The 18,793-nt window shown below is 36.7% G+C and overlaps 1 protein-coding gene across 3 annotated transcripts in view; it reads right to left on the bottom strand.

The window, feature by feature from the left end:
• TTC29 (tetratricopeptide repeat domain 29) overlaps positions 1 to 18,793 on the bottom strand; it is a 241,490-nt gene that overhangs the window by 101,582 nt on the left and 121,115 nt on the right. For all 3 annotated transcript variants that reach the window (XM_047856371.1, XM_047856370.1, XM_047856372.1), the window contains one exon: positions 8,785 to 8,876. In XM_047856371.1, the coding sequence (XP_047712327.1) occupies positions 8,785 to 8,876 (92 nt within the window). The remainder of the gene's footprint in view (positions 1 to 8,784; positions 8,877 to 18,793) is intronic.

The raw sequence follows: 18,793 nt of genomic DNA, 5'->3' as shown, positions 1-18,793 counted from the left end.
AGCCAGACATTTTGGGGGTTTGTCTCTCCATTGCCAGTCTCAGGGATTGGGGTGCCTAATGTGGGGCATGAACCCCTCATCCCTCAGGGAGAATTTGCAGATTTGTGAGATCACTCCTGATTGTGGGTCACCATGCTGTGGGTGGGGTTTTGGTGAGAATGCTTCTCAGCCTCTCCCACCAATCTAGATGTGGCCCTTTTGCCATTTTTGTAAAGGAACTGTTTAACTAGTTTTCAGGTCTTTTTCAGAGGGAATTATTCCATATGTAGCTATAGATTCAGTATATCTATGGAGGGTGAGTTCAGGACCTTCATATGCCACCATATTGGATGCTCTCCCTCAAGTTGCCTTTAAACACCAACTAAAATTAAACATTTAGTCTACATGCTATTTTTCTATGATCTGTATGGAAATAAACACAGCAGCTCCAAGGAACAACTGCATCATTATCCCATAGTCTTTGATCTATACTAAATATTTAATAAAACTAGTCTTCAAATGTCAAAAAAGAGGGGTGAGTTATATGCTATATGAATTATATCTCAATAAAGCTGTTATATTTTTTAATAAAACCCGTAAAAAGTTTATAAAGGTAAATGGTAGTTTGTTCTTGCAAGTGTCCCTTAGCTGTGAAATCTTGGATGTCATTAAAGTGATCTATAGAAGTGTTACATATATACTGGCAAAATGTTTAAAATGACATATAGTTACTAACAGAGTGCTTAGAATACAGTAGGCCTTCATATATTTTTAAATAAAGGAATGGTTGAAAATTTGAGAAGGGAAACACCTGTGCAGTACTTATAAAAATTAAGCTTCCAGGTAACTTTCAAGAACATCGGTAATTGGATGTTTAGAGTCCATGACTGTCAACTCCTGTCTCCTGGATATTTCCGTAACATCAAGAACATCTTTTTATTTCGGTAATTTTGTTGAGAGACTATCAAATGCCCTAGAATGTGCTAGTTGTTGGGGAATATGGTTCCTGCCCTTAAAGTGTTTCACTGTCAATTTGGAGAGATCAATATAAACATTTGTACATAGAATTAACTGTGATAGGTACTATGAACTGTCTACAGCAGTTTGAAACTTAAAGCACATTTATTTGAATATTTTTATAAGAGTAAGTCTAGTGTTTTGGGGTAAATTTAGTCTTTTTTTTTTTTTTTTCAACATTTATTTATTTTTGGGACAGAGAGAGACAGAGCATGAACGGGGGAGGGGCAGAGAGAGAGGGAGACACAGAATCGGAAACAAGCTCCAGGCTCTGAGCCATCAGCCCAGAGCCTGACGCGGGGCTCGAACTCACGGACCGCGAGATCGTGACCTGGCTGAAGTCGGACGCTTAACCGACTGTGCCACCCAGGCGCCCCGGTAAATTTAGTCTTAAAAGGGAGCAAAACAGATTTGGAGACAAATCCAGTGAACACAGTGGTGACCTCAAAGCATCTATATGAATTTGAAAAATTGTAATATGTATTACGTGAAACATCTTTGAATTTTGAACTGCATAAAATGTTTAGCGTGCTTATAGATTTACAGGTCCTCCCATGTTTCTTTCTCCTTCAACCTTACATAGATCTTCAGCACAAGTTGGGAGTTGCTGCTGTTAACTGTCTCATATTTTCCTAAGTGTTTCTTTCTCCGTAGCATCTAGAACTCTTGACCAATCTCTATTCTCTCACTTTCCCTGTATCTCTCATTTACCCAGATAGCTTACTGACATTGAGATTGTTGACTATCCAAAGTTGGCTGTTTCCAGAGTCCTGCCCCAGGCATTCATTTCCCCTCCATTAAAAGCTTACTATGGGCAATTTCATTTCCTACCACACCATGCCCTAACCCCTATATGCATATGTCTGGCAAATTATATTTCTAGCCCTAATTTTTCCACCCATATTTACAGCTGTCCAAGACCTACCAAGCATGCAAAGGAAGATAATTTCCTCCAAGTGATGTCATCTAATGATAAGGCTAATGGCAATTTTTCGAAAAACTGCTGCATAGTACAGTGGTATAAAGCGTTCATAAGCAATTTAATGAGTTTTGCTTCAAAAATCAGGTTACCCATAGAGATTATTTACTGTGTTTTCTAAATGTGACTCTAAATCCTTTTGGCTGTTTCTAGAGATCAAACCCACCTCTCAAACAATGATGTGATGCTATTTTGATGCTATTTTGAATGAAGATATATATACACACACACACATACACACTCAAAAGAATATACCACAAACTCAGAAAGCATTTCAAAAGAGTATAATGTAAATAGGTAGTGTCAGGATTATAGGTATCAACTTGCATAACCTCCTAAGATTTGATGAGGATAACGTTTATTTTCATAGGTAAGCTGTGGTGTGCTTGCAAAAATAAGTTGTATTGTTTCAAAGTCACAGTGTGTTATGGTGGATATTAGAAAGATCCAGGCTTGAAACCCAGATTGGCCTCTTAGATGAGTAACTTGGATCACATCTGCATTCTTTCTCAGCTTCAGTTTCCTCAATTTTAAAACAGCCATAACTTGTTGCAGATGAAAAATTACATACATGTATAGCCTGAAACATGGTAGTGACTCAATAAATGACAGCCAGTATTATTACCTCTGCGAAATAGAAAGCTGTCATATCCACAGCTCTCTGCCTGATATTGTCTACCACCAGCTGAGAAGAAAAGTCAATTTAGCTACGCATTACTTTTCGAAAATCTTCCATTTTGCAATGAATTAAATGCCACAATGTCAACGTACACTCTGCAAGACAGCACATAAGGTTCTGGTGTCTGGCTTTTAGGGGGCAGGGTCAAAGAATTAACACTTTTTTTTTTTTTTGGCTTCCTTGAGTGCCAGGTACTATCAGGCATTCTTTTTTTCCTTTCTTGTTGGTAAAAGAATGTTCTACATATCAGAAATAGGATGGAATTTCACATTCTTAAAGTTGTGGATATTGCTGTTTATGATTCTGTTCTCATTTTTTTCATAACACAATCATGAATAATTTTCTTCCACATTTAGGCATAGCTCAATTCTCCAGAAAAATTATGAATTGTTTGAGGAATATTTCAAATTGCAGACATGGAGTAAAGCACCATGAGAGGTGCATTTACTAATTTAAATATTTATTTTGTGGAACAACTAAAATGGTATTGAGAGAGCTGGAGAGTATAAAATTATTAATATATAAAAAAGTACACTATTTAGAATTTTGAGCAAAACTTGTGGATTTCTAGGACTAAAAATGTTTTATCAAATTGATGTGAACTCTCCAAGCTCTTTCTTGGACTGTAATATTCAACAACAAAAAATTGATGAAATAAGAAAAAAAATAGAGACTTCTTTGCATATCACTTTAAAACCTCAGGGAAAAGTTATTATTTTTATTTACTTAAAATGGACTCACTGGAGGTTATTTATGTTCATGTTCCTAAAAGCTGATGTATTTTTGATGGAAGTACATTTTGGATTAGGTTTGGCCTGCTGAGGATTGTTAAATCAACATACACAAACAAAAAACCAAGTTCGGCGAGCAAGAAATACAAAGTAGTATAAACAGAACTATTGCTGGGTGGGTGAGTCCAGTTGTTTCTCTCCCAAAGGAGTGACAGATTTCCCACACATCTAAAATTATCTGGAACTTGCTCTCAACAAATAATGCTAGAGAAAAATTCTTTCTGTTATAAATTATATGCTTCACTCAATGAATGCACAGCGCTACAGCCAGCAAAATTGTTCCTCTAGCATCTGAAATATAAACATTATGTATTGCTTACAGGATTTCCAAGTTTCAAAGGTAGCAATAGGTTTAGAAACCAGTCTTTCTTTGGAAGGGAAAGAATAAAATATTTTCTTATAGAAAAGCTACAGATAATTTGTATAAGTTAAAGGACAAGGTTAAAATGTTAGACAAATATTAATTCCAGTTTTCTATAGGCAGTGCACAGGTGCAACTTGAACAGCATATTATATGGTATAATCATTAAATTCATTCAACCAGACCTTAGAGAGTTAAAAACATATATTCTGAGGAACAGGACTCCTCGGTCCAAAGGATGAGAATGAAACAGTGCAGAATATTTGTGTATCAAGGTGATTCCAGTTTCCAACTGGGAAAACAGGACTGTTAACACCCACATCCCCTGACAACTGTCCAATTATGTATATCACACTTGGCCTACTGTTTGCAGTAGAAGTAATCAATAAAGGATGTGGTTGAGTGAACATAGATTTTGGTTGAACCAATGCATGAAAACTTAATCATTTACTCAGAGAGAAGAAATCAAATAGAGCAGAGATGAAACAGCCACTAAGGGGTTTGTTGATTGTGCCACCAAGTTTGTGGGCCACAGATGAAAGTAATAAGGCAAATGGAATCAGTGACAGGAGAAAATGTGAAAAGCTATTCTTAATTTCATGAATTAATAGAAATGTTTTGATGTATTTTTGGGGGGTCATTTTTAGGAAATTTCGCATCAAAGCCTGGATGTTCCATTTTAAAGAATATATGAAAATTACTAGGGCATGTCATTTCTCTCAAGCAAAAAGAAATTAATTTCCAGCTATAACAGAAAGGTAATTTTCACACTTGAAACTTTGTACTGATTGATTGAAAGATCTCCACTGTGGAAAGTTTCCTAGGAAATAATTTAACCCGAGTTTGCAAGAAAATTCACAACGAGTATGGAATAAACCCAGAGGTAGGCTACTTGTGACCAATATGTCTTGAATAATTCTCATTTTTGTGATTTTCTTCCCCCTAGATTCTTTTCAAAAGTCACCCTGATTATTTGGAGAGTGTGGCATTTCAGTAAAATGAGCTATTTCAGTAAATGAGGCAAAAAAATGTCGTAAAGAAAATTGAGGAATTTTGCTCTCTGTATTTACTCAAATTGTCTGTGTAATAATAATATTTACTTGGTAATTTCTCAACTCATTCTCTCTTTGTTTTATGGACCATAATTCTGGCTTTTATAGCTGTGTCATACACAATTGTTATCATTTTAGAATATCAACCCCCCCTTTTCTTCTAGTATCCCAAGTGTTGGGGGGGGGGAAGGCACTGTAATGCTTATTTTCTGTTATGCCCCTTAACCCCCTTTGCAATTAATATTATTCAGAACAACAGCAAAAATAACACATCCTGTTCACTATTAAAAGCTTCCTCAATAACTCTAATGGCATGGCTGGGTCCAGCATTACCAAATGGACAATTCTGTATTACCAAGTCCTTAGTCTTGAGGGAACATGGTGTGTTTTTCAATCGAAGGCTCAGAATAAATTCTTATAAGCATTTTAGAAGCTTCTGGCCTTAAAGATTATTCACCTTTCATGCACGCTCAGCTGATAGCCTTAGACATACACTTAACACTAGTCATGGCTATCCTCTTCCATTTCCTTAAGAGATAAAATATATTTATAGAGATAGGGCTACCATTAGTGAAACTTGTGCAATTGTACAGGTTCGGAAAAAGATTTAGAGAAGATGCGAAGCTCATATGCAGCTTGATTTATTTTTCTGCCACCACTACCATAATTTCCTCTATTTTGGTTGTTCTTCATTTCTTGCATGTTGCTGCTAATCTGAGGGCAGTTTGTGACTATGAAAGAGATAGATGTGTGTGTGTGTGTGTGTGTGTGTGTGTGTATCAAAGAACACTGAGCCCTTAAAGAGATTTTTTTTAAAATGACCACAATATCTGTATCAATGCATTTTTAGTAATCAGTGGACTTGATGTAATAAGGCTTCTTAGATATCTAGGATATGCTGTCCACCTGAAGAGGACTTTTGTTTTTGAAACATCTGTCTCTTTCTTGAGTTATTTTACATAAATGGTAAAAGAATATGCTGAGGCTTCTACTCCCCTGAGCGCCACTCCATAACTACCAGCAATATGGCAAAATGGCAGATGTGGATTGGAAAACTTACGGTGTCCCTGCAGTACTTCTTCCCTATGGCCCCAGAAGAAGCATCTCCTGTACTCTTTTGTGTATTGCATAACATGATAAAACTAAGAACCCATGTCTACCATAGAAATCATTGATGGCTTCATTGTTACTTAGTAGTAGATGGGAATTTTTATAAGTGGAATTTGTTTCATTTGGTATGAAAGTGAGGTGGGGATCAATCTTCCTGCCTATTGTATGCTTGCCCCAAGGCAGGTTCTTAGACTGTTAGACTGTTGGAATAGAATTGTCCCCATTCCTACCAAAAACACACCCTACTTTATGGGCTATCAAAATAGCTGTATCCTGTTCCGCATCTAAACCCCAAATAACACTTAAGCAGCCAAATTAAAACATTAAATTGTCTGTCGTTGTTGTTGCCATTATTTACCAGATAATTGTTCAACTCTCCCCTTAGCTTTTACTATATGGACCAGGAATTCAAATCGTTGACCAGTGACTAAAATATTCCAAGCAAGGTGTCTGTTTTTTACAGGTGAGAATTATTTTAAGGTAACCTCATGTATCCAGAAGTTTAAAAAATAAAGACTATCAGTAACCAAAGGACAACATTTATGACATAGGAAGTACTCAATATCTGTTTATAAAAGGAAATGTTTTCCCCTGGAGTTTTATCTTTTTAGTTATGTTGGAACACATGTCATTTTATAAGAATTATTTTATAAACATGTTAAGGGATGCATTTATTTAACTGTACAGGCTTAGACCAGGTCTGCTACTACAAAGCAAGACAAAAACTTCAGCCATTTTCTACTGATTCTGGGCAGTATTAACAGCAGAGTGAAGTAGAGAAAAACCTTGGATTGAGAGTAACTTGTTCTGTGAGTGTTCCGCAGGACGAGCAAACATTTCTAATAAATTTTAACTTGATAAATGAGTTATGTCTTGCAATATGAGTAGTACCTGAGGCTGGATATCACATGATTACAACTGAGGCATTGGTTCTTGAAATTCACTTTGATATACAAGTGGTTTGGATTACAAGCATGTCTCCAGAATGAATAATGCTCGCAAACCAAGCATAATTTTTATTGTAATTTTAATAATCAAAATGAACTGCACCAAATGGCACAGAGTTGGTGTGTTACAAAGAGACATTAAACTGAAAACTTATAAATGTCTTCTTTGTGTTCAAACCCCTACTTTTTTCCAGGTGTTATGTGGAAAGTAAAAATTTAAGGGATAGTTGGGTTGGTTTTCCATGGACTAGTTACTGATCTCTACTTGGAAGAACCGCAACACTCATGGGTTGCTTGCTTTACTCATGACTTGCCCTGCTTTCCTAGAGTAAATATCCTTATTTTCCTTATAAATATGTCTGTATCCTTAACCAGTTATGCAGTAATGACTGTATTGCCTTTTATTTGGTATTTTGTAGTATACGTTTCATTTCATTGGCATTGGTATTTTAATATTAAATTAATTTATTTAATAATTAATGATTACTATATTGGCAATGGTAATTATATAATGAAGATGTACTTTTAGTTCATTAGGCATTTAATCTTAAAAAATTTTTTTTTACATTTATTCATTTTTGAGAGACAGAGAGAGACAGAGCATAAGTGGGGGAGGGGCAGAGAGAGAGGGAGACACAGAATCTGAAGCAGGCTCCAGGCTCTGAGCTATCAGTGCAGAGCCTGATGTGGGGCTCAAACTCACAAACCACGAGATCATGACCTGAGCTGAAGTTGGACACTCAACCGACTAAGCCACCCAGGCGCCCCAGGCATTTAATCTTTTAAATGCCTTTAAAAAAAATGTTTATTTTAAGAAAGAGAGAGAGAGAGAGGAGAGAGGAGGGAGAGAATGCCTGTGTAAGCAGGGGAGGGGCAGAGAGAGAGGGAGGGAGAGAATCCCAAGCAGGCTGTCAGTGCAGAGCCCAACATGGTGCTTGATCCTGCAAACTGTGAGATCATTACCTAAGCCAAAATCAAGAATTGGACACTCAACCAACTGAGCCACCCAGGCACCCCTTAAATGCCTCTTAAATAACAATTTTATCTTTTAAAACACTACCTTGTGTTTGCAGCTGAAATATAGAAATTAGAACTTGACACAATCTATATCTCTTCTTTTTCTTCTTCGTCTTACTGCTACTACTACCATTATTAAAAAGCTAGACATTGGGTATAAGATCACATACCCAAAACCACGGTCTTAATTTTAATAACTGTTCTTATTCTTATTCTATCTTGAATTAAATCATAATGTTAGAACATAGTGCAATAATTAAATGGAGTACACAACAATAAAGATAAAATGAGTGAAGGGAAAATCATGTGCTTTCCATGGAAAAATTTGTATCAGAAGTTGTTCAGGTATACTTTTATTAAATTTTCTGTTTTAAATGAGATATTAGGAATATTGTTTTTGCATTCTGGTGTTTACCCGGATATGGATGCTCAAAGACAGATATCTTAATGGAAGAAGCAAGATTGAAACATAAATGAAAACTTTCCTCAAAGAAGAGATCTCGAAAGGTTAGGGTGAGCCAAGTTACTGAAGCGTACTATATATTTCTGCGTTCTCTGCTTTTTTAACCTGAGATGTGACCTGATTTTTCCCTTTCATTCAAGGTCGTCACTAAACTCACAGAAAATCAAAAATAAAATAGTACAAAGGAGGAATAGACAAAGGAGAGTTTAGGTGCATATTTTAAGATACCACATTGGTTTAAAATAACTTACGATGAAAGGGTCACTTAAGAAGGGCACTGCTTAAAATTTAAGCAGGCAGTAATGGAAAGCGACAGACCTCAAACAATTTAAGTCTTTCACAGCTGAGTGAATTCACAGTGACAGCAAGACAAGGATGTGCTAACTTACCTCTGCAGGACCTTGGCTATTGCTTCATAGGCTCTCCCCAGGCTGAGATCATCTTCCAGGTCTATGGAGATTTTACTGTAAGTGTTAAGGACCTATCAGGAAAAGAAATACGTATTAAACATACAGCATGGCCAGATTCACTGATGTTTTCATTTCATAACAGAAAAGATTAAAATTAATAGCTGTTTTTAATGTCTCCATAAAATATTTTTTTGTGTATTAAAAATTCATGTTGGTTTGGTTTATTTTTATCCATAGTATAACTTGTTTCACAGCAAACTCTTTAAGCCATGACAGTGAGGTCTTACTTTTATAAAAATAATTCTTTTCCTGCACAATCCAAAATTTTCCAATTTATATAACTTAGGTGTGAATAAATAATTGAATGGTTTACAACATTATTTTAAAATATGGTACTATTATCTAAGGTAATGTAAGGCAGATTACAATATTCTACTGTGGTAGCTTAACTATCACGTTCTTTCTATAAATAGCAGTTTTGTAAAGTGTGAATTTAGGTGCTAAGCAATTTCTAAATCTATCATTTTATTAGATGCATATCTCACAGTTTGTACATGTAGTCAGTATACACTAAAAATATTTCTTAAAAATGTACTTCATTACCAACAATCTCTTCAATAATCAAAAGATTATGGCTGCCATAGCCAAACATATGATCTTAATTTAATTTAACACTGACATCAACTTTATGGTATAATTTTCCTTTTTATTCTTTTTCTCTCAATGACCAGAAGGAGGAAAATATGTAAAACAAAATTCCTATTCTTTCTTCTTCCTTCATTGTTACTTGACCTAACCTATTACACACATGAGGACACAGGAAATCTCCAAAGGCCTCTATGGAAATCCTTTTTGCACATTTTCTAAGACAGAATTAGTGAAAGTCATTTGACAGCGTTTGGAGAGAGAGGCAGGGTGAGGGAGGACATAAATACGTGCTTTATGCTACTGCCCGAATTAGGCAGCTTTGAAGATTTAAGTATTAGAGGCAGTGTTGACATTTGACTTTACTTTCTTAAAGTTAACATTTGGGAAATAATTTCAACGAGGCCATTACGATACCGCATAACATTTGTTTGTGTGTGAGTGTGTATGTGTGTGTGTGCGTGGTTTGCAAGTGACTGCTTGACGTAACACTGACATTAAAACTTACCGATACATATTGACCCAGTGTTTTAAACCTACAAAGTTAAAATTTTTGATTCTTATTTTTAAGCTTCTTAATATGCTGTGTATAAACCCAAGGATATTATTTCCACTTTGTCTTGCATACCTGACAATACCTACATTAAATCTGATACGATTTGACATAGACCTTTCTGAGTTAAGGGGCAGAACTCATGAATTTTGTAAATTTATAAGAGACCTTATTGAATCCAAATACCAAAATATTTAGGAAGAGACCTTCTAGTGTCTTTTTTTGGTTGATACATTTTTATATATGACATTTTAGAACTTTACGATTGAATATTATTAGATTTCTTGCCAAAAACAACTTGTTTATTCACCAAATATCGTTACTGTGTACCAGGTGCTATGTTAGACCCCAAGAAATCTTAGTTAGAAGGGAACATGCTTGCAGCCCTGAAGGCGTTTACAGTCTTATGGCACAGAAGTTTGGGTTGATACGCTGTGTAAATTAGCAATGACTGAAGGCAGGGTTCCCCAGGGCTTACACCATGCTTCTACTGCACACTCTCCCATGCCCCTGGTCACCTGGAGCAGCACAGTAAGTCCCACAGGCGCCCATTACCTTGAGGATGTGACTCTACCCTCTGGATAAGAGGGTAGGTGTTCAAGAAATGATAGGTAAATATTTCAGTGCTGGTGACACTTTAATTTGTGGCTTGAGAGAGTTCATACATCAGCTCAAACACTTTACCTAAAAACAGGAAACACATAGGCAGTAGGAAGCACATAGTTCACTATTGGCCCAGTAGGGAAACAATGAATGACATGAAGTCCAAACTGAAGACCTAGAATGTGCCATAGAGGAGCCCATCTAAATCAGGCAGGACCTCTGCTCCTCAGGAATGTGAACTCTAGGGGGAGACAGTAAATGCAGACAGGTGGATGGATGGCAAGAACACAAGGCAAAACTCAGCACATTGGGGAATCATATAGTTAAATCTAAGGGGTATAGGAAGGACATTGTTAAAATAAAGAGGAAAAACTCATAAAAGTGGAAAAATAACATGAGATTAAATATTGTGCTGAAAATAAAGACGTTTTACATTGATCTTCTGGTAAGCTACGTTACCTGCTTTTTAATTAACGTAGGCAAGGTATAATTTACAAGTGAATAAACATTAATCAATTCAAATCCCTAGGCAAATAGTGGAGTCTTTTTTTTTTTACAAAGAATAATACTTCAGTACTTCAAGTGAGAAAATACAGTATGCAAATCTGAGAGATCAACTGTACTTGGTTGAATATCCCTTTGGCACACAATATGCTGGAAATGAATCCAGATTAAGTTCTATCATCACAAATCGAAGAGGAGAGAATAAAGACTCTCAGATGCAAACTCTTTTGATGAACTGAAAATTCATCATGTATCTTTAAACTTTATTCACAATGAACTTAATCAACCTTTGTCAAAAGACAAAGGAAACATGATTAAGCACACTACTAGATAAATTTCAATGAACACCAAACTGTGTAGGATTACAAGGTTGTCAAAGTTAGAAAAATCAGTTCATATACCACACAAAAATCGAGCACTACATAGGTACCTAAATGGTTCCAATAACCATGGAGATGAAGCTTTGAAAACTATTTCACTTCAAGTTTTAAAGGCAACGGGCCTCATCTTCCCACTAGAATAAAATTGATTTACTTGAAAAGGCATTTTCAAATAAAATCCCAAGTTCTTAAAATGAGATAATTTGTATTGGTCACCTAAAAACAAAACTAGTAGAATACTTAGCATAAAAAATGAGAATGTGCAAAAGAATCATGCTGGCAATATGCTACAAATTCTTTGAAGAATTGTTACTGTAAGATAAAATTTTAAGGGTCATTAATTTCTCTTGCTGCAATATCCTTCGAGGGAACACTGGACTTAAGTCAAGATTGTCACCTGTCAACAAAGTGAATGGGAGACAGTGAGAGAGAGGCAGAGAGAGAGAGAGAGAGAGAGAGAGAGAGAGAGAGAGAGAGATTGAGAAAAAAGCATAGAAAAGTAGACTTGTCTTCCCAGATTATAAGAATATATTTTGTGCCTGAGCTTTGGTACTTTTCAGGGCAGATACATAAGAAGTCATTATTAGGTCTATTAATATCAAACGCCCAATTGTTCTATATAACCTTTAAATGTTTAGGATTTCCAGTTATGAGGGTGCTTGGAACAAAAGAAAATGATCTATTTTATATTGACCCCCACTTCTTGTCTTCTTCTATTTTCTCATTCCACATCTCTCTGCAATTCTTCTTTTACAGTCCCCTTATCTTAGACAACATTAAAACAGAAAGAACTTCCAGCAATAATGGCCCTTATATTTGTTTTCACAGCCAAAGCCTGCTTTAAACCACACTCCTGGCCTAACTCTCCCAAATTAGATGGAATAATCTCCCTGCTCTTTGGCCCAGCCAGCTGTTATAAGAAAACACTGTTCCAGTTAATTTGTTTTAAAACCTTTATATATTTTTAAATGATTGTAGATTCACATGCAATTATAAGAAATAATACAGAGCACTCTCATATATCCTTCACCGTCTTTCCCCAATGGCAACATCTCACGTAACTACAGTACGGTCTCACACCAGGAAATTGATGTTGATAAAATTCATCCACTTTTTTCAGATTTCACAAGTTTTACTTGCACTCCCGTGTGTGTGTGTGTGTGTGTGTGTGTGTGTGTGTGTGTGTTTGCATGTGGGTGTTAATTTTAGGCTATTTTATCACATGCATCTATCCATGTAATAAACACCACTATAGCTAAGATACAGAAAAGTTCTGTTGCTACGATGATCCCTCATGTTACCCTTTCATTTTTAGTATGTTTGCTGCTTGGAAGAGAAAAGAGAAGTGGAGAAAAAATTATTTTTTCTTTTTTGGTTGGGTAAAAGAAAGATCTGCCTTAGGAAAAATTCTGAAATAACTTGGCAGCTGATCTGTTCCCTTTTGGCACACCTCCCTTAACCTTGTGTGTATTTCACCAGGGAAATTTCCTCAGCTAAGTGATAGAAGGACAGTAGTTGATTAAACTAGTTCATACTTAGGCGTGAATGACTGCCAGAAGAAGTTGTAGTTTTTTTTCAAAAAAATTTTTAATGTTTATTTATTTTACAGAGCGGGGGGGTAAGATTAGAGAGAGACAGAGTGTGAGTGGGGGAGGGGAGAGAGAAAGCTGGGGAGGGGCAGAGAGAGAGGGAGACAGAATCTGAAGCAGGCACCATGCTGTGAGCTGTCAGCACAGAGCCTAACAGGGGGCTCAAACTCACACCATAAGATCATGACCTGAGTTGAAGTTGGATGCTGAACCAACTGAGCTACCCAGGTGCCCCAAAGTCATAGTTTTAAAAAGAGGATGCTTGGGGCGCCTGGGTGGCTCAGTCAGTTAAGCGACCGACTTCGGCTCAGGTCATGATCTCACAGTTCGTGAGTTCAAGCCCCGAGTCGGGCTCTGTGCTGACAGCTGCTTCGGATTCTGTGTCTCCCTCTGTCTCTGCCCCTCCCCTGTTCATGCTCTGTCTCTCTCTGTCTCAAAAATAAATAAAAAACATTAAAAAATATATATCAAAAAAAAAAAAAGAGGATGCTTGCTAGCCCCAAGTCACTTCTTCTGAGTGGAGTTTTATGTGGTCTAACGAAGTGAAATGAAACAATTCAGATAGAGTGTGGCAGGATAATTGGGGACAAAGGTTATAAAACGAAAAAGAAAGGCCAGCCTTCTATTGAAATTCAGCCTTATGATATGATCCCTTAAGCAGGTACTGATTTTTATAACCTCTTTTTTTGGGTCTACTTCTATACCTCAGGTTTTCTAGAAGCCTCACACACTTGCCCTCTTTATCAAAGTAGTATGGAAGAGATGAAAAAAACGTAGAGGGAAATGTGCAGCAGCAGATGTGAAAATCAGGTGTTCCTAAGTCATTGATACCTGAAAAGGTAACTCCCTCTCATTATCGCTTTCCTCATAATGCTCAACCTTCAGAACCAATATATTATGCGAAGTAATCTTCTAGTACATTCCATCAGATCATTAGATGTGACTGCAAGATAAAACGATATATATATTTTTTATGTACATAGGGTATATTACATATCTACATGTGTAATATAGATATATCCTTGCTCTTAAAGACCTTACTAAGGCAATAAGACTTATAGACATTGATATTATATAGTGCTGTAAGTCTGTATAAAGGGCTAAAAATCTAGTTCAGAGACATTAATTCATTAAACAAATACTGAGTGTCTTCCATGGGTCAAGTCTTTTTTTAGGTGCTAGGCATAGAGCAACAAATAATACAAAATCCCTGCCCCCGTGCAGTCTATACTGTATCTAGGAGATGGGGCAAAAATCTGTAATAAAATAAATAAATGAATGAATTTCAGATAGTGTAGGAGCAATGAAGAACTGGGAAAGGCTTCCTTTAGGAAGAGAAATTCAATCTGCATTTTAAGGGAATGATGGGATTGGGTCAGTGGGGAGGAGGGCAGCTTGAGCAAAGGTTTGGGGAAGAGAATGAGTGATACAATGAGGAAAAAGCTTTACCAGAGTACACAGAAGTAACAATGTCCAATAAAAAGTCTGCTTTAAGGCTCATGCATAGAATGTTTTGTCTGATAACATGGACTAAATAATCATAGTTTTAATTGATGGTATGAAGTGATAAACTTTCAAGTTGCAATTTATCTTTTTGATTTCAAAGGAGAAATCTGATTGTTGCTTTGAAGGTAAGGTGTGTTACTCACTTTCATTCTTTATTCTACATGCACATAAATGTAGTCTTTTGCAAGACTTTTTTTATTCATAGTTTTTGTCTTTCTGTTTTCTAGGCTGCTCAACGTGTTTGGTTAAAATACGTCACATCCAAGATGCTGCAGGTCCTGCCTTGCTTCCTATTATGCAAGTTTTCAAAAAAATTAATGCATAGTTGTTCCTGTGTCTAGGGAAAGGAGAGGAAATATTCTTCTTTTCTCCCTCTGGCATAGCACTGAGCATGCACCACTCAAACTAATATAGATCAGTGACATGAAGTTAAAATGGGCCCCCATGCTCTGGTTGGTGACCCATTGTTACTGTAGGAAAACAACTCATGGAAACCACCCCATAAAGTAAGTTCTAACATCTAGTCCATTTGAGATGGAAATTTTGTAATTTTGCAAAAGTTTCAAGGAGCTATAATCCTTTTACTTCACATTTTTGGTATTTTTTTTCTATATACATTTCTTTTTTCACTTACCAACCGCCCCTACTGCTCTCTTCCTTAGTTAATTCAATATTTGAAATCAGTAGGGACTCCTCCTCGGAGGGCATAGACTAGGCTTTGGAGGAGCCTTATGGGATAATTAATCAAATCTCCCTCTGGGTGTTCACATTTTCTTCAAATAGCATAGGCTCTCAAGTCACACAGGTCTACTACTGAGCTGATTGACATGTGTCAAGTCACTTAGTCTCTCTGAGCCTATTTCCTCAGGTATAAAATGGAAATGAATAAAGTCTACCTTGAAGGGATGTTATAAAGTTCCAATAAGATGAGGTATTAATAATAATACCTACTAAAGATTTGAATAAAGCAACTGTTTAATTTCCCCAAATACTTATCTTACTTACCTAAAGTGGTTTTCAAATGGGGGTGATTTTACCCCCTAGGGGATATTTGGTGGTGTGTGGAGATATGTGATGTAGTCGTAATTGGGAAGGTTGCTACTGTCATCTAGTGAGAAGCCAAGGATACTGCTAGATACCCTGCAAGTGCACATGGAAGCCGCCCCCCACCCCCGCCCCAACGAAGAATTATGCAGCCAAAATGTGAACAGTGATGATGTTAAGGAATCCTGATTTAGCCTTCACCTCAACCATTCTCATGATTGGAAACCATCCCCTTGTGAAGCTGGCCACTCTGTCATTGAAGAGGTAAGTGACACAACTATTGGTTAAGTTCAGCAAAATCTGTAACTTCTACCTGCTCATGATGGTTGTGTTTTGTGAGACAACACAAAATAAGCCCATCCCTCTTCCATGTGATGTTGCTGAAAGACAGCTGTTTGCCCTCTTAAAAGCCTCCAAACATATAGAGTCATCCAGGAGACTCTGAAATGAATGAGAATGTAACCCCAACAGTTTAGCCACATTTGAACATTTCCTTCTTAGTTTTGTCTGAGTTCTAGAAGAGTTTAAATAAACCCACCTGGACCAAAAAGTTCTGTGAAACAGCAAAGAGGCATCCATCAGGTTTGTTTGTAGAGAAGTTATGGTCTATTACCTAGGGTGGATTTTTTACCTCTTCTCCTTGCCCACTATAAAAAGATAGTACAGCTAATATTTTCTTATACATCTCCTACACAAACCCAAAATTGTGCCATTTCGTAACAAAAGTTTGGCTCTGTGCTCAACAGAGTGCACTACTTTGAGGAGAAAAAGGCAATGACGCAGGTTTACTCTTGTGCAATAAGAAATATAGAAATAAAAAATCAAGTTTGCCATCTTGAGCTTGAAATCAACGTCAAATCTTATCGGAAATACATTTATTCTGATTTCTGGCAATCTAACCCCCTTTAGCCATTTCACAGTTGGTGAGCAGAAAGGATGTTTCTGCCTCATTTACAGTGTCTGAACATGATTCAGACAATCAACTGCAACATTAGTCAAAGAAATCAGTGGCTAATGAATTCTGACAAGCACTGCAGTAACAGGCTGAGGACCAGACTGGACCATAACAACATTCAGAGTACTTTACTGGAGCCAGCAATCAGAGATGGCAAAAGACGGTTAAAAATGGGGGTAAACAGAACTGGTCTCATATCACTTAAAGGCTCTTATACATTTTTTTGCAAAGTCATAGTATCTGACATGTAGTAGATATAGTAATCGTTTCCTACAAATATGTTATATTGAATGAACACTGAGGACAAGGACAAGTGAGTCGGCATCTCTGTAAACTATAACACATAAAAGTAGTTAAATATTTTGCATTCTGCTGACACTATATTAAGTTAGGAACAGTCTAGCCTTACTATTTATACTGACCATTTAGAGTATGTACTCTCTCTTCCTGAAATGCATTACTCACGATTTAGAGTAACTGTCACACATGGTTTACATTGCTCAACACGCAATATGAAGGCTACATGGTCTAGTGCAGAAAGGACTGAACGTTAAAAGGTATGAGTTCTAGTTTCTCTTCTGCCATTAGCTCAGTGTGTGACTTTGGACAGGTCACTTGGTTACCTTGAGCATCAGTATCTAAGTCTGGAAGATAATGGGGTGGGACCAAACGATCTAAAATTCTCTCTTCCAAAAATATTAATTGGAGTTCAGAACTCTACATTGATATATTTAGTAATTTAAGATAGGCTCTGATTGTTTTCAAATATTTATCCTTGGCTTTAAAATCCCTGATAAATTTATTTTATTTTATTTTTTTTAATTTTTTAAAAGAAACAAAATGATGAGTCCTTTCATTCAATTTAAATGTTACAGCAAGGAGAGCTGAATCTATAATGTTTGGGGTTCATATTAAATAGCCATTGTCATAAATGCAATAATCAGCACTCTTCAAAAATAGCCAATTATTTTACCACCTAAAATTTTAAAGACTTATGAAAACTCAAGGTTATCCTTAAGTTATGTAAACTAAATTAGAATTCTTAGTTAATCTCTCACATGCTAGGAGTTCACATTGCATTTTCAAATGCTTGGTTCTGGCTCAGGTCATTGCTTGCAGTTCATGAGTTCAAGCCCTGTACTGGGCTCTGTGCTGGCAGTGCAGAACCTGCATGGGATTCTCTCTCTCCCTCTCTCTCTACCTCCCCCCCGCCCCGGCTCATGCACATATTCTCTCTCTCTTTCTCAAAATAAACAAACTTTAAAATAAAATAAAATAATAAAAAATAAAAATTTTCTGAATCATAAATTGGAACATATTGTTCAAAACTGCCATTTCTTTAAAAAAATTTTTTTTAATGTTTATGTTTTGAGAGAGAGAGAGAGAAAGAGAGAGACAGAGTGTGAGTGGGGGAGGGGCAGAGAGAGAGAGGGAGACACAGAATCCGAAGCAGGCTCTAGGCTCTGAGCTGTCAGAACAGAGCCTGGGCGGGGCTAGAACTCACGAACTGAGAGGTCATGATCTGAACCAAAGTTGGACGCTTAATCAACTAAGCCACCCAGGCACCCCAAAACTGCCATTTCTAAATCAGTCATTATAGTTTAGTACTATTTTAATGAGAGACATATTTATGAAGAATTTTAATTCCAATTCTCAATTATTTTCTATGATGTAAATCAGCATAAAAATATTTATCCTGTATAACCCAATCATAATGTGAGTTATATTTATAGCTCCTTCAAAAAAATTTTTCCCTGCCCTCAATTTCTTGCTAGGAAAATCCACTAGAGGCTTTGTTTCATATTTTGCCAGAGGGCCCTTGAAGAAAGGCAGTCCAGAAATCTATGAGGTGGCCGGACATAAAAAGTTCTACTTGGTGGAAGACTATAGTGATTAGTTAGCTCCATCTTAGGAAATGCAGACCCACTGAGCAGCTGGTAATGGCAGAAGTGAGGAGGTGCTCCAAGATAAATGAACATCAAGAGAGTGGTTGGATTATGCCAATAGAGTGAATCCAACTGACTGCTGCTGCTAAGGGGATAATAAGAAAACTCAGCCCCTTTTGACCAGAGTCCTCTGGTTCCCAAGAATCTTTCAGTCTATGAACTGCAACTGTCTGCTGATCCCAAGTATTCATGGGATAGGATGCCTGTACCTATCAGGAATCTTTACAATCACTTCCCTTACTTGAGGTAATCTGAATGACTCT

This window comes from Prionailurus viverrinus, chromosome B1 (assembly GCF_022837055.1).
Source record: "Prionailurus viverrinus isolate Anna chromosome B1, UM_Priviv_1.0, whole genome shotgun sequence".
Lineage (NCBI taxonomy): Eukaryota > Metazoa > Chordata > Mammalia > Carnivora > Felidae > Prionailurus > Prionailurus viverrinus.
Note: the sequence above shows the minus strand (reverse complement) of the source record. Positions and strands in the feature narration are given on the sequence as shown.